Raw genomic sequence first — 15,549 nt, forward strand, 5'->3', positions numbered from 1 at the left:
AGGTAGGTATATATTTCCTACGTGACAGCTCAACTGTTGAAAACCTCCAGACGTCACCGAACCCAGGTAGAAGTAATACATCCAGTTATTATCACCAAGCAATCTGACAGGCTGGTATGTCCTGCCTTAAAACTACTTATAGACCCATGTTTGCGAAACATTGTTTATTCCTGTTTAGTACGTTTCATAACTATGACCAAGGTTGAGCCCTATTCCCTAGGCAACTCTGGAGATAAGCACTTGGTCAGACCAGAATGACTGTAGGTTAACTCGTCTACATTACAAGTTTTGCATAACACATTTACTTTAAACGCCTTTGAATTTTTACTTCAGAGTCATACTATTTAGTATGTCTTTATTATGCATCTCAATATTACCTAATGAAACCTAAAAGAAAATGTAACAGTTCTTTAAAAACATATGATCTCTTTGTGGTTGATAGAATGTAACTTGCCAAATATAATATAGTTAAAAAAATTAAAATAAAGTTTAGTTATCATTGTCAGATCCTGCATTATGTACAAAATAATTTTAATAGTTTATATTTAGTTCATTTGTGTCAGCAGATTTATCTACCTATTCACAGTTCATTTTTACATTAGAACACACTAAATGATGATATTCTTAAAGATCCTGAAAAGATCCTCCATGTTTAGTTATGGAAAAGATCATTTTAAACTCAAAACTATTAATTCATTAGAAAAATAATAGGAAGCAGTTCAAAAGCTAATAATCACTGGTTTTATAGCTATGGAAAGAAAGTGGGAATCGCTAGATATTGACAGAATAATTCATTGTTATACAAAACCACCTTCCATTTATTTTTGGATCTAGAATTCTGTGATGTTGTTTTGCCAGAGATTATTCAAATTTAGACATTTTGCTCAATCTCTTGTGTTATATTGTTGTGGACAAGAGGAAATGTTTATTTTGAATTATAGTAGAGGTAGCACAGAGGTAAAAATCAGAGGCTGATTCTGTTACAAGCTATAAACAATATATAATATATTCATTATATATTGCTCTTAGTACCAGCAATAATTATCTTTCTATATAACTGCCTTTTTTCATGTGAATACAGACTTTATAGATTTAAATTCTGACTTAACACTTTATCAAATGCATCAGTTTATGGAAATGTTTAAATCTCCCTATAACTCATTTTATCCATATGTAAAATTGGTATCATGATAGTATCTATCCCATAGATTTGTGATGAATATTAAATGAGTTAATACATGTTATGTGTTTATCAAAATGCCTAGAAACAGTTACAATTCAATGAAGTATTAGCTATTATTACTTTCTTCTGAAAACTCTGATCACTTCTTAGATATTCATGATTTCTAGAAATCCAAAAGTCAATTTTACAGCCATTTTCTAAAAAAGCACAGCATCTTGTGTATGAATTTGTATAACTTTATTCTTGACTTTTAATCTTTGTGATTTTTAAAAAATTTTACCTGTGTCTCATTTTCCTCTTTCATTTATTTAAAATACTTTTAAACTTTTTAAAATAAAAGAAATGGATACACATTAACAAAAAAGTCAAAATATTAAATTGTATAGCAATAAAAACAGATTGTTCTTTAACTCCATGTCCTAGTCTGCCTAGGAAAACCGCTGTTAATAGTTTCTCCTTTTAATTCTTTTAGAAGTAACAATATAACTCTTGTTTTCATTTCTTTCTTTTGCAGTATTAGAGAAAAATTTAATGATTGCATGTTATAAAACCTTCAGCTATCAATTTTTTATATTAAAAATTTTTTATAACTTTTACAATAGTTTATAACTACAATTATCTCGGGTACTTTTTGTATCAGTTGATCTAAAAGTTTAAAACCAATAAACAGTGTGTATAATGTATTGTTATGAAAATATTATTCTCTGTAGAATCAAACAGTATGACTGACTTAATAGGAAATGAAATGTAATTTTTTGTCATTCCATCTTTGTCCCTGTGAAGTTGTGAAGATTCTAATGGAACCTATTTTTAGCCTCCTTGATTTCATCTGGTCACACATAGCTGTAAGGGTGCTTACATATCTGAAAAGGCATTATTTTATCCTCAAACATGGTAGGTATCATAATTAAACTTCAAAATCTCCTTTCTTCAGTATTATGAAGAAATTGCCCATTGCTAATATGACTCATAGTCTTTTATAGTTTTCTCTTTGGGATTTTCTTCTTGTAATTGGGGTTTTGAAATTTTTACCAGGATGTAACTAGACCTGTGTTTGAGACTCCATTATTATGTTACTTTTCTTCATTTTTTCTTCACTGTCCTAGTTACCTCTTCCAAACCAGTATCACGTGGAGATGATGTGTCCCAGGCACATTCTCTTGTCCTCTGGCATTTTCTTTTCTCTCAGGATCTCTCTCTGTTTTATTAATATTTTTTGCTAATACATTCTAAGAATTCTCTCGATTCTATCTTCACCAGCTCATTTGTAAACCATGGCTGTTATAGCTTTTCTGGCCCTTTTTCCCCATTTTCCCTTTCTATTTCAAGCTGTCCTCTCTTTCCTGGACTTATGAATTATCCAATATCCTACTTGACATCTTCAGGTGGCTTTCTAAAAGGCACATCAATTTTAATATGTTTATAGTATTATCCTTTACTTGTATCATTTCCTGTCTCCTGCCCTCCTCCAAAAAGTATCTTATTATGTGATCATTCCTGGCTGATTCCTTCTTATCAAGGCTAAGTTTAGAAATCACTTTTTCAGTGAATGAGTTCTTGTCATATTATACTATTTTTGTCTAAACCCCAAGTCAAGCTCTATTACATGACCATGTCTTTTATACAGCGTTCATCTAGTGATCCTCCAGTGGTCCTTTGCTCCTGATGTCACCTGTCTAGTTTAATCCTCTCCCGCATTGACTCCTGTCTAGTCTGTGTGAGGAAGAGATGGTGTATGACTTCTGAGGCTAGTCTGTAACGTGAATGGCTTCTTCCTTGGGGTTTGGACCACTAGCTCTGAAGAAATTCCACTGCCATGTTGAGAAGACATTCAGACAGTCTCTGGAGGGAAGAACTTTGGCCTGCCCAAAACAGGTACCCGCTTGCCAGCCATGTGAAGAAGGCACCCTGGAAGGAAACCCTTCCGCCACAGTAAAGCCGTCATATGACTGCAGCCCCAGTCAACCTTTGATGGAACTTTGTGAGAAGTTCCAAGCCAGAACCTGAATTCTTGACTCAGAAAAACAAGGAAAGATAAAATGTCTATATATTTTAGGGTAATTCATGTCAGAGAAGATACAAGTTAGAATAAAAGAGAGGACATCATTAGAGATTTGATAACAATAATAAGGATTAGCCAATATTATGAAGGATATTATGCTAGTTAATACAAAATAAATGGTTAAATTTCTAAGAAGACAATACTATGAAAAAGCACCCAGCTCAATGAAGAAAAAAATGTATGCATATGTGTGTGTGTGTGTGTGAAGATGAATATACAGTTAAAGCTTTCAGCAAAAAAAAATTTCAGTTCCAGTTTGTTCATTGATGAATCTTACCAAACATTAGAGGGAGAAATAATATCAATTCTGTATAAACTCTTCCAGATCACAGAAGAGGGGACACATCTGAGCAACACTGATGAGTTCAGCATTACTGTCATATCAAAAAGGCATTAAAATAAAAATTACATACCAATATTCTTTATGAACATAGATATAAAATCCTCAACAGAATTGTAGCAGATTGAAGTCAGAAAGATATAAAGCATAATAATTTATGGCCAAGTAACATCTTTGGAATGCATGTTTGATTTAATGTTTGAAATTTAACCTATGGAATTTTCCATACTAATAGTATAGTGGAGAAAAACCATATGCTCATATGTTCATCTGAGCAGATATGATTTTAAAAATGCTCAGGAAACTTGAAATATAAAGGAGTTTTCTCAATGTGATAACTAGCATCTATCCAAATGCTTTTCCCTTAGTATCAGGACAATGCAAGTATGTCCACTTTCACCACTTCTATTCAGCATTGTACTGGAGACCACGCCAGCTTTCACTCAGTGAAGCAAGAGTAAGAAGTGGTAAACACAGAGATTGAAAAGGAAGAAGTAAAACTTTATTCACAGATAACATGGCCATCTATGTAGAAAATCCTAAGAATCTACAAAAGATGCTACTAGAACTAATACGTGAGTCAAGCAAGGTTACAGGAGATAGGTTGATGTACAGAAATCAATTCTATTTCTACATACTAGCAACAACAAAGAATGAAAATTCAGATTTAATAGCATTCATGATAACATCAAAAACACGAAATACTTAGGGATAACCTGATATATATTATATTAACTATTGAGTAAAATTATTCTGCAAGAAAACAAAGACAGTCTAAATGAGTGATGAACTAGACCATGTTTTTGGATCAAAATACCCGATATTGTTAAGATTTCAATTTTCTCTCCAAATCTGCAAATTAAACACAATCTCAATGAAAATCTCACAAGGCCTTTTTTTTTTTTTTTTTTTTTAGAAATTGATATATTTTTAAAAAGAAAAAAGTTGAGGTCTTTCGCTGACTGAAAGCTACACTAATTATAGAAGTTAAGTTGGGGCACAAGAGTAGAAGTATAGATTAATGGAACAGAATGGGGAGTTCTAATGTAGACCAGACATAAACAATTGATTTTTGACTAATGCACCAAGGTAACTCAATGGAGGAAATTACAGTATTTTCAAAAGTAGTTGCTAGAACAGTTAGATAACTACATTTTTTAAAACCCCAAAACTTGACCTCTTTCCATGGTCTATAGGAAAATTAACTCAAGATTGATCATAGACTAAGTGCAACAACTGAAACTAAAATTTCTAGAGAACACGCAAAAATCTCAATGATTGGATTAATCAAAAATCTTTTAAGACACAAAAGCAAGAAATTTAAGAGAAAGAAATGATAAATTGCATGAAAATTTTAAACATTTATTTTGAAAAACTCAGAAAGTGAAAAAGCGATCTAAGGACTGAATGTTTGCAAAACATTTAATTGATAATGCGCTGTTATTAGAAGACATAAAGAACTCTTATAGTTTATTAAGAAGATATATAACCCTATTAAAAATGAGCAAATCAATTAAAGAGACACTTCTCCAAGGAAGACATACAATAAAGCACATGAAATGCTGCTCAACATCATCGATTACTGGGGACATGCAAATTCAATCTGCAATGAGGTACTACTACACACCCACTGGAATGGCTGAAATTTAGAGACTGATAATCCTACGCAGTGACAAGGATGTGGAGCAGCTCTAACATTCATTCATTGCCAGTAGCGATGCAAAATAGCACAGCCACTTTGCAGAACAGTTTGGCGGGTTCTTATGAATTAAAATGTATGCTCGCCTTATCAGCCATCGATTCTACTCCTCGCTACCTACTCAAAAACAATAGAAACATATATTGACCCAAAGACTCATGTTTGCATATTCATAGGAGCTTTGTTCATAATAGCTGAAAACTGGACAGACCGTTCAGATATCTTTTAACCAATAATTTGTATACAGAGGTAGGCCAAAGTAGGTTAATAATAATAATAAATAATAATACAAGAATAACTCTGGTTCGTGTACTTATAACTGTAAACCTATTTTTGTCCATCCCTGTAATTTATTTGTTTACTGTTGCATAGCTTATCTTAAGAAGGACCCTGAAAAATTTGAAACTATATAAAAAAGATTGACCAGGATCATGAGAAGTCTAACCATTTTTCCTTCTATTTATAAAAGTAGAAGACTCTACAAACTTTTGCCTAAATATAGAAAGTTTTAAAGAGACGTGGTAACAATTGTAAAGCATTTGAAAGAGTGAAGTCTGGAAAAAGGATTACCAGTAGGGCCTGACCTGTGGTGGCGCAGTGGATAAAGCGTCGATCTGGATATGCTGAGGTTGCCGGTTCGAAACCCTGGGCTTGCCTGGTCAAGGCACATATGGGAGTTGATGCTTCCAGCTCCTCCCCCCCTTCTCTCTCTCTGTCTCCCCCCCCCTCTCTCTCTGGCTCTCCCTCTCCTCTCTAAAATGAATAAATAAATTTTAAAAAGCTTAAAAAGGTGAGGATTACCAGTAGGTATTCTTTTCAACTCCAGACAGCTGTCCTAATACTGAAGAACAGCAACTATGAAAAGTGATGTGATAGGATAGAGATTTGTGCTTCGATATGAGTAATGTCTATAATTATATGTTTGCTCTCCACACCATTCACATTTAACTTTACATGTTTTCTGCAAAGTACCTGCTACTTACAATCATTATGTAGTCATAATATTTGTATCCCCAGATATGTATTTAACAACTTTTTGACATTGAGCCGTATACTACTGCTGGAGGTCAGGATTTTAGAGGAATTATAGTTACACACTATAAGAAATAAATTAATTGAGGATCTTAAATATCTCTCTGCCCTGTTTGGAAGATGCTATATAATATTAAACAAAAATTAAATGCATGATAAGTGAATTTTTATAGATATGACCAATTTATTTTGGATTCATACCTGGGCATGTAATTTCTAGATATGGAAGTTGAAATTTTTTTTACTTAAAATAATTGGTATATCTGAGGTTTCCATTTGAAATGCATTAAATCTTGAAATGTTTTGATTTCATTTTCAACATTTTAATAAGAGTGTTTGTTGCCATTACACACAAGGAGAACTTGAGATTTTCACTTTTTGTCAAAGTGACTTTGTGACTGTGCATATGGTGTGTCATATCTAGTGGAGGGCAATGAAGGAGTTGTCGTGTTCGTGGAAATCAGCCCTTGTGGGTTGTTTGTTTACTCCTAAGACAGCCCCCTTGCTCACAGACAAGAGCAGCAGTTGCTACGGATTTCAGACCATGGGTTGTGGAGCTCTTTGTATCTTATATATGTGAATAGTTAACATTCACTGATGATAAAAAGAAGATGAATACAGTGGAGATTTTAGTTTTAATATTGCCATTATATATACTGTATATAACTTTAGAAAAAACCCTGATTTTACTTAAATCCACATTACAGTGTGGTTTCTGTTACCTCATTCTTTATAGCTAAAAAATAAAAAAGATCATACCATTTCTTATTGAAGCCAAAAAGAAAAAAAATGTTTAGAAAGTAGCAAGAAAAAAATAATTTTTTCTTAAAGGATCTTGAAGTTTAGAAACAGGGTGATTTGACTTCATGTATGTCATTTCAGTTGGAGATGATGTCTAAAATATACATCATCATTGTGCATAAATATCACATATTTAGAGGGACTGATAGTAGCAGACTTTTGTTATATTGTTGAAGATTTTTTTTAAATTAAAATTAATGTGATCATGTGATCTATACTTGAATCTTTTGAGCATGACTGATACCAGCGTGTGCAGAACACTAGCCCAACTAGTTGATCTTTTTCCTGTGGTTGTCTCACAAAAAACTAGTGTTTTCAAAACTGATGTAATTCAAATAAGAGGTCATTGCAACAGTGTGTACAGATAGTACTTTTAAATGCACTGAACCCTATTTAGATATTAATAAAATATCTAGATAAAAACAAGAGTCAGGCCCTGGCTGGTTGGCTCAGCGGTAGAGCGTTGGCCTGGTGTGCGGGGGACCCGGGTTTGATTCCCAGCCAGGGCACATAGGAGAAGCACCCATTTGCTTCTCCACCCCCCCTTCCTCTCTGTCTCTCTCTTCCCCTCCCGCAGCCAAGGCTCCATTGGAGCAAAGTTGGCCCAGGCGCTGGGGATGGCTCCTTGGCCTCTGCCCCAGGCGCTAGAGAGGCTCTGGTCGCGGCAGAGCGACGCCCCAGAGGGACAGAGCATCGCCCCCTGGTGGGCAGAGCGTCGCCCCTGGTGGGCGTGCCGGGTGGATCCCAGTCGGGCGCATGCGGGAGTCTGTCTGACTGTCTATCCTGGTTTCCAGCTTCAGAAAAATATAAAATAAAAAAAAACACAAAAAAAACAAGAGTCAGCATTTATTAAATTCTTTCTAGGTGCCAGGTAACTAGTTAAGCTTTTTGGATGAATTATGTAATATTTAGTTGTTAAAGTTATAAACATTTTATAAATACAGAAATGAAGGATTAGAAACACTAATATTCAGGTTCACAGAGCTACCAAGTCATGTGTATGTTTCAGTGTATTTGTCCTATGAAAACCCTTTTTCCCTTTTACATACCTGTTCAACCCCTGTGCTATATACTATCAGAGCAGATCCATACTATGAATATGAATCCATAATTGAAATAGTAACCTTATTTAAAATTTTATGTTTTCCACTGAATTCTATCTGTGCTAAATTGTACATATACTGTTATAGGGCATATTTATAAAAACAGCTTTAAAATGGGCCAAACATTTGAGAACATAAAGAAGAGTAATTTGAGTGTTATAAATTTTCCAAATGGGAGCTTTTTATCAGTTGCGTCATCATAATAATAGTGTCCTAAGACATATATATATATATATATCACATTTTATTCTTTTATTACTCCTTTAGACACATGGAGCAGATACTAATTTTCAATCAATGAAATATAGAGAATAGTTGCACTTCCTGATGCTTTCCCTCTGGGCCATACTTATCAGAATAAATTCTACTATTGCAAATATGTACTATAAATTATACTGGATCACAGGACTTTATGTGTACAGTTAGGTGCTATCATTACCCCCCAGAATACCTGCAATAATGAAGAGATGTGTACTTGAACACAGTGGTTTTCAACGTTTCTACACTTGGGGACCAGTGAAAACAGGAGAATTATTTCAGGGACCGCTAAGGCAGAAATCACCCTGAGCACAAGTGATTTCAACTAAGAGCATTGGGTCTATAATCTTCATATGACATCAGGATGGTTAACTTATTTGTGAACCTTTACAAAATTTTTGACAGACTGGTCTGACCAGCAGTCAAAAAACACTGCTTTCACATAACACTTTAAAAAGTATATTTCAGGAGAAAAATCGTCCATTTTATATACAGTTCAAATCACCTCTCTTTCATCAACTCTAAAGTGATTTTGAATGCAAACTAATATTGGGCAAATAGTGAATAATGTTAAATTGGGGTAAATTCAAAAAGAAAGGCACCCTGATTTTGAGTAACTATGCCTTCAGGATTTAAAATGCTGGTTTCTTATGCAATATGGAAATATTCATATTTCCTCTGAAGCTTTGATTATATGTATTCATTTATTTTAGTTTTAGCATTCATAAATAATTCTGGTTTGAAATTAGGGATCATGTTTTGAAGATAGGAGGAAAGTTGCACATCACATTAGAATTTTCACTTATAAATTACATAATTTATTAATTTACTCTTTAAAAATAATCTGCTTTAAATTTTCTCATAAGGTATTTATTAAGATTTCTTCATTCATCTCTAAAATCAGCAATTAAAATCACTTTTAACTATTTGGCAGGTGGACCACATCTTACGTTTTTCTCTCCCTGAACTGTGTTTAGATTAGCTTTAAACACTTGCCTTGCAGGAGAAATAAACTTCTCCATTCTTATGGAAAACTATTAAACTAAAAGATCTGACAGTGTAATTCTCAAATGTGTTTAAAGAACTTATGGCTTAAATGAATGTGAATTCTAATTTACTTACTGTGAGCTTGGCTGCTATTTTTGATTAATGTGCATTTTGTGCATTAATTGCTTCCTTTACTCTTCTGTTAACTTTATTATAGGCTATACTCCTTTAAACTTCACTCTATTATGCATTTAAAGAAAGATAAAAATATCAGTCTAGAAAATTGAGGTAAACCACAGATTGGCAGAAGATAATAAATCAAACAAGCATATACACATATATTATTTGTATTTGTATATGTATTTATATATATATATCTGTCACAGATATAGATGAGGATATATAGTTATCCAGAATATATGAGACTATTCCTACTAAATAATAAAAAGTTAGAAAACCTATTCTTTTTTTTTTTTAATAAATTTTTATTAATGGTAATGGGATGACATTAATAAATCAGGGTACATATATTCAAAGAAAACATGTCTAGGTTATTTTGTCATTAAATTATGTTGCATACCCCTCGCCCAAAGTCAGATTGTCCTCCGTCACCCTCTATCTAGTTCTCTGTGCCCCTCCCCCTCCCCCTAACTCTCTCCCTCCCTCCCTCCCATGTCCTCCCTCCCCCCACCCCTGGTAACTACCACACTCTTGTCCATGTCTCTTAGTCTTGTTTTTATGTTCCACCAATGTATGGAATCATGTAGTTCTTGTTTTTTTCTGATTTACTTATTTCACTCCGTATAATGTTATCAAGATCCCACCATTTTGCTGTAAATGATCTGATGTCATCATTTCTTATGGCTGAGTAGTATTCCATAGTGTATATGTGCCACATCTTCTTTATCCAGTCTTCTATTGAAGGGCTTTTTGGTTGTTTCCATGTCTTGGCCACTGTGAACAGTGCTGCAATGAACATGGGGCTACATGTGTCTTCACGTGTCAATGTTTCTGAGGTTTTGGGGTATATACCCAGTAGAGGGATTGCTGGGTCATAAGGTAGTTCTATTTGCAATTTTTTGAGGAACCACCATACTTTCCTCCATAATGGTTGTACTACTTTACAGTCCCACCAACAGTGGATGAGAGTTCCCTTTTCTCCGCAGCCTCTCCAACATTTGCTATTACCCGTCTTGTTGATAATAGCTAATCTAACAGGGGTGAGGTGGTATCTCATTGTAGTTTTGATTTGCATTTCTCTAATAACTAATGAAGCTGAGCATCTTTTCATATATCTGTTGGCCATTTGTATCTCTTCCTGGGAGAAGTGTCTGTTCATGTCCTCTTCCCATTTTTTTATTGGATTGTTTGTTTGTTTGTTGTTGAGGTTTTTTTTTTTCACTTTTTTTTTTAATAATTTTATTTTTTTAATGGGGTGACATCAATAAATCAGGATACATATATTCAAAGATAACAAGTCCAGGTTATCTTGTCGTTCAATTATGTTGCATACCCACCACCCAAAGTCAGATTGTCCTCTGTCACCTTCTATCTTGTTTTCTTTGTGCCCCTCCCACCCCCTATCCCTCTCCCATTCCCCCCTCCCCCCCGTAACCACCACACTCTTATCAATGTCTCTTAGTTTCACTATTATGTCCCACCTACGTATGGAATAATACAGTTCCTGGTTTTTTCTGATTTACTTATTTCGCTTTGTATCATGTTATCAAGATCCCACCATTTTGCTGTAAATGTTCTGATGTCATCATTTCTTATGGCTGAGTAGTATTCCATAGTGTATATGTGCCACATCTTCTTTATCCAGTCATCTATTGATGGGCTTTTTGGTTGTTTCCATGTCCTGGCCACTGTGAACAATGCTGCAATAAACATGGGGCTGCATGTGTCTTTACGTATCAATGTTTCTGAGTTTTTGGGATATATACCCAGTAGAGGGATTGCTGGGTCATAAGGTAGTTCTATTTTCAGTTTTTTGAGGAACCACCATACTTTCTTCCATAATGATTGTACTACTTTACATTCCCACCATGTTGTTGAGTTTTATGAGTTCTTTGTAAATTTTGGATATTAGGCCCTTATCTGAGCTGTTGTTTGAAAATATCATTTCCCATTTAGTTGGCTGTTTATTTTGATATCAGTTTCTCTTGCTGAGCAAAAACTTTTTATTCTGATGTAGTCCCATTCATTTATTTTTGCCTTCACTTCTCTTGCCATTGGAGTCAAGAGAAAACCTATTCTTTAAAAAATAATCAGTAAAAGATTTTTAAAATTTCACTGAAGAAGACATATGAATGGTCAAAAAATGCATGAAAAGATACTTAAAATCATTAGTCATCAAGGCATTGGAAATTGAAATCATTATAAAATACAATTAGATACCCAGTAGAATGGCTGAAGTTTTAAAAGATAATACTAAGTGCTGATGAGGAGGTAAAGCAACTTCAACATTCATACATTACTAGTATGAATATAAAATGGTATCACCACTTTGAAAAACAATTTGGCAATTTTTTTTAAGTTAAACATATGGTAGAGCATTGGCATGGCATGTGGATGTTCCAGGTTCAATTCCCAGTCAGGGCATACAGGAGAAGTGACCATCTGTTTTTCCCCATCCCTCTTCTCTGTCTCTTCTCCTCTCACAGACATGGCTCGATTGGTTTGAGCACATCAGCCCTGGATGCTGAGGGTGACTTCTAGGAGCCTCTGCCTCAGGTGCTAAAATAACTCAGTTGTGAGCATGGCCCCAGATGGGCAGAGCATTGACCCCAGACAGGGGTTGCCAGGTGGATTCCGTTCAGGGCTCATAAGGGAGTCTGCCTCTTTATCTCCCCTCTTCTCACTTGGATAAAGAAGAGGAAGAAAAAAAAAAGTTAAACATATACTAAACATATGACATCAATTCCATTTGCACTCACATGTTTGTAGTAACTTTGTTTGTAATATCTAAAATCTAACCCAAATAGCTATCACTAGAAGAGTAGATAAACCATAGGTGGGATATAAAACTGAGACTCGTGGATATAGATAAAAATGAAATAATAACCTAGGGGAGGCAGTGGAAGGGAGGGGAATAAAAGGGACAAATATATGATGATGGAAAATGATTTGAATTTTGTATGATGGGCACACAATGCAATTAACAGTTCAAAGGCTATAAGATGCTTACCTGAAACCTGTGAACTCCTGTTGATCAATGTCACCCCATTAAATTTAATTTCAAAATAAAAGTTTTGAAGCAGTTTTTGTGTTATAAAGAGGATATTATGGAAATCTTAAATTTGGTGGCACAGGAAATTAGGAGTTTGCTTCCATTTATAGAACATCAAAAATGTGCAAAGTACTGTTTAATTAATTACATCCGTTTTGTCTTTTCCCAAGGTAATAATTTATTTACGGTCCTTTATGTTCCTTTGGGCAGCTGCAAAAATCACTCTAATTGCTCAGCTAACTTCTTCTGCCACCCAGGCCTACCATTTAGAGTATAGAGGTGATATTGTTATTATTATTATTTTTTTGAGGCTTCATGGACCCTGATGTGACATCAAACTTGGTTACTTTTCTTAGCACTCCTTTTTACTGGACTGTCTAACTATAGTAGCCTTCTTTAACCTTCCTCCAGATTTGTTATTGGGCGAGAAAAACCAGGACAAGTGAGTGAGGTTGCCCAGCTGATCAGCCAGACGCTGGAACAGGAAAGGCGCCAGCGGGAGCTGCTGGAACAGCACTACGCCCAGTACGACGCCGATGACGACGAGGTAGGTGCCCACGCGGAAGTCCTTTGTCCTCCATTGCTTCTCCCGGGGTTCCTACCGTAGAAAACTCACTTTACTTCATAACAGTATGACAGCTTCTTTGCCGATTCCCAAAGGAGAATGGGTCTACATTCAACCTCAAGAAAAGAAGTATTACTTGCATTTGTTATTCACGTATGAATCAAGAAATGATATTCTGTTTACAGTGTGAAGACTGGAATCAAGGAGGTCATCTTTTATCACGCTGTTAAAAGAAATTCATTGAAACAAAAAAGAATAAAAACACCAGCTGTTTTTTTTTTTTTTAATTTATTTTTATTTATTGATGTTAGCGAGAGAGGAAAGGAGAGAGTAAGAGGGACAGGAACACTGGTCCGTTCCTGTATGTGCCCTGACCAGGGATCCAGCCTGCAATCTCTGCACTTTGGGACGATGCTCTATCCAACCGAGCCAGCCGGCCAGGGCCCAGGTGTCTGTATTGTTTGAATTAGGTGATTTTCTTTCTCTGTTCTATGTTTTTTCAATTTTTAGCAAATTTTCTCCCACGTATGTAATGCTTTTTCAAAAAAAGTCAGTAAACATTTTACGTGAAAATGCACACATGTGCAAACACAGAAAAGTCCTAAAAATTTCCCAGTGTTTAGAGGCTTTTCTTTTTCTCCAGGAAGAGAAAGTTCTTTGGATCTGCTCAGTATGATTTGTGCTAACATAATGCAGAACAAAGCTTTTCCACCAGCACATATTCCATAGAGTAGATACATATTGGAATAATTTTGCATCCTGTTCTCTGTAGAAGATCAAGTAAATGAATAGAAGCTAAGCCCCAAGTGAAAACGGCTGTCCGGAACCCTTGTGTGTTATAATGTAATGCAGATGCTGGTCTAGTTCTGATGTAAATGCCAAAAGTACATTGATATAATGGGACAACATGCTTTCTTTTAAACATGCATGTGTTTCATATCGGCATGTCAAAAGATCCACCAACAATTTAGTTGTAGTGTTTCATACTCTATAAACATAGTAAATATTCAGGTAAAATAAATGCAGGATGGGGCAAAAGTAGGTTTACAGTTGTTCATATGGAAAAACGCGGTAATAAATACTAATACAAGAATAAACTGTTTCGTGTACTCAGTACTGTAAACCTAGTTTTGCCACACCCCGTATTCTTTATCCCGGCTGATGTAGGACAGTACAACTTCATATGTTCAACCTCTATTCCTCTGAATGTATTCTTTGTCCAGAACACGTCTTGGTTTCTAGCCAGAATGTACTGAAGATTAATAAACAGACATTCAAATGTATTTTATGTATTTTTACTCTGGAATGTTTTATCCCAAATGTATGTTAATTTTTCACGTGCTTATAGTATAATGAGGATGTCCTCCCCATTTATTATCATAGGAAATTTTAAATGATGCATTAGTTAACTTTTGATCAAAGAGTATACATTAGAACATCTTCATGTGAATAATTAGTCTCTTAGAATTCTATTTAGTTGATTAGTCTTTTCACTTGCAGAGTTTGCTTGAAATGGTGAGTATTTTTCATTATACTGAGATATTATATAGGAAAATGTTTACTTGAATTTAGAAACTAAAAAAGCAATTTCCTCAGATATTTGAACTTTCCTCTTACCTGGTTTTTCATTCTGGGCTGGTGTTTTGTGTTTTCACAGAGATATTGATTTGCTTTGGCTACAAGCCTGCTTCAGGATTGTAGAATTATTCTCTGCAGGACTGGTTTTTACCTGCCCCCTCTGCTAGAGAGAGAATTGGGATCTGAGGTTCCGGGGAGTATGGGTGACATCAAGTGGTAGGAGCTGGAGACCCAGTTTTCCTGTCTCTGGGCCTCCGTGCCGACTTCAAAGTACAGCACTGGGCTGTTTCTAAATCCTTTCCAGCTTCTAATATTCCATGAATCTCTGAAATAAAGCATCTGGTCTAACCAGGAAATAGGAAACATTTTTAGTTATTTTGTGAAAATTTTAGTTATTTTTGAAACTTTTAGTTATTAAGAGGAATTGATCACATTTATCCCAAAAGTTTCTGACTCAAGCAGCCAAAGCTATATATTTCTCTAATCTAATGTAATAATTTGAGTAAGTGTAACAAAAGGAATATTATTATTCAACATTTATACTTAGGAAAATATCATATGGATTATTTACTTATTTACTTATTTTTTGCCTGTTTTGTAAGGAAAGCAGAGTTGATCGTCACCTAAGCAGATGTTTTCAGGGGTAAGGGGGGTAAATAAATATTCAGCGCTTTACAAGGTGCCTTTCTCACACGATTTCATGTAACCC

General features: G+C 34.9%; 1 protein-coding gene across 10 annotated transcripts in view; it reads left to right on the forward strand.

Moving 5' to 3' along the window:
• The window catches only part of PPP1R9A (protein phosphatase 1 regulatory subunit 9A), a 279,968-nt gene that overhangs the window by 183,037 nt on the left and 81,382 nt on the right, over positions 1 to 15,549 (forward strand). For all 10 annotated transcript variants that reach the window (XM_066238458.1, XM_066238457.1, XM_066238456.1 and 7 more), the window contains exon 6: positions 13,109 to 13,244. In XM_066238458.1, the coding sequence (XP_066094555.1) occupies positions 13,109 to 13,244 (136 nt within the window). The remainder of the gene's footprint in view (positions 1 to 13,108; positions 13,245 to 15,549) is intronic.

The sequence above is a fragment of the Saccopteryx bilineata genome, chromosome 7 (genome assembly GCF_036850765.1).
Source record: "Saccopteryx bilineata isolate mSacBil1 chromosome 7, mSacBil1_pri_phased_curated, whole genome shotgun sequence".
Classification (NCBI taxonomy): Eukaryota; Metazoa; Chordata; class Mammalia; order Chiroptera; family Emballonuridae; genus Saccopteryx; species Saccopteryx bilineata.